Source organism: Procambarus clarkii, unplaced genomic scaffold (genome assembly GCF_040958095.1).
Source record: "Procambarus clarkii isolate CNS0578487 unplaced genomic scaffold, FALCON_Pclarkii_2.0 HiC_scaffold_401, whole genome shotgun sequence".
In the NCBI taxonomy this organism is placed as follows: Eukaryota; Metazoa; Arthropoda; class Malacostraca; order Decapoda; family Cambaridae; genus Procambarus; species Procambarus clarkii.
The window spans coordinates 39,053-40,000 of NW_027189434.1; the positions used below are offsets into that span (position 1 = coordinate 39,053).

General features: G+C 46.3%; 1 protein-coding gene across 1 annotated transcript in view; it reads left to right on the top strand.

Annotated features, from left to right (window-relative positions):
• Nucleotides 1-206: 206 nt before the first annotated feature.
• Nucleotides 207-948, top strand: part of LOC138361455 (uncharacterized) — a 10,166-nt gene continuing 9,424 nt past the window's right edge. The window contains exon 1 of the mRNA XM_069320786.1: nt 207-948. This exon is cut by the window's right edge and continues 1,582 nt beyond it. Coding sequence (XP_069176887.1) covers nt 460-948 — 489 coding nt within the window. The 5' untranslated portion in view covers nt 207-459.

Below are 948 nucleotides of genomic sequence, written 5' to 3' on the forward strand. Positions count from 1 at the left end.
GTAAAAGAATTGCAAGTATTCGCATAACCACGGGATCTCTGTTTGTGTATGAATGCACGGATTTGTTTTTGTTATGAGAGGGACGCCTTAGAAAGCATGGTGTAGGCCACCTGTGGCTCGCATCGCCTTGTTGTCTACTTAGACCTCAAAGGAGCTTTTGATAGCATTCCTCATACTTGCCTCCTCGCAAAGCTTGCGCGTTTAGGCGTACAGGGAAGATTACTTTTATGGTTAAAATCTTATCTTACGAACAGGACCTCTAAAGTCTATATACAAGGCGAGTTTTCCGATGACATCCCAATACAAACGGGTGTCCCACAAGGCTCCATACTAAGCCCAACCCTTTTTGCTGCATTCTTAGCAGATTTGCCTAACACCCATCCTGTTAACCTCTCGGCGTACGCCGACGACTTAACACTGTATTACTCAGACAACGCCTTACCTAATACAGTCTCAACCATGCAAACAGCACTTGATCACCTCATAGATTGGACACAACAATGGGGCCTTCAAGTTAGTACTACCAAAACCTATTATCAAATTTTCACTAAAAAAAGACTCGTTCATCTACCCACCCTCACAATACACAACACTCCCATCCAACACGTACGAGAACATAAATACCTTGGCATGCACTTAGACTCGCCCTCACTTACCTGGACAGCACACATTCAACACCTTAAACAGACGACACAACCCCGACTCGCCATACTGAAAGCCCTCACTGGCACCACCTGGGGAGCACACCATAAAATCCTGCTCCGTTTCTATACAACCTACATTCGCAGCCAAATAGACTATTGTTGCCAAGCATATGCATCGGCTGCGCCTACTAACCTACAGAGCCTAGAGGTCATCCAAAACAATGCCATGCGACTTATATGTGGCGCAATGCGTTCCACTCCTATCCTCGGACTTTACGGGGAAACGGGCCTCACAAGCCTAGCC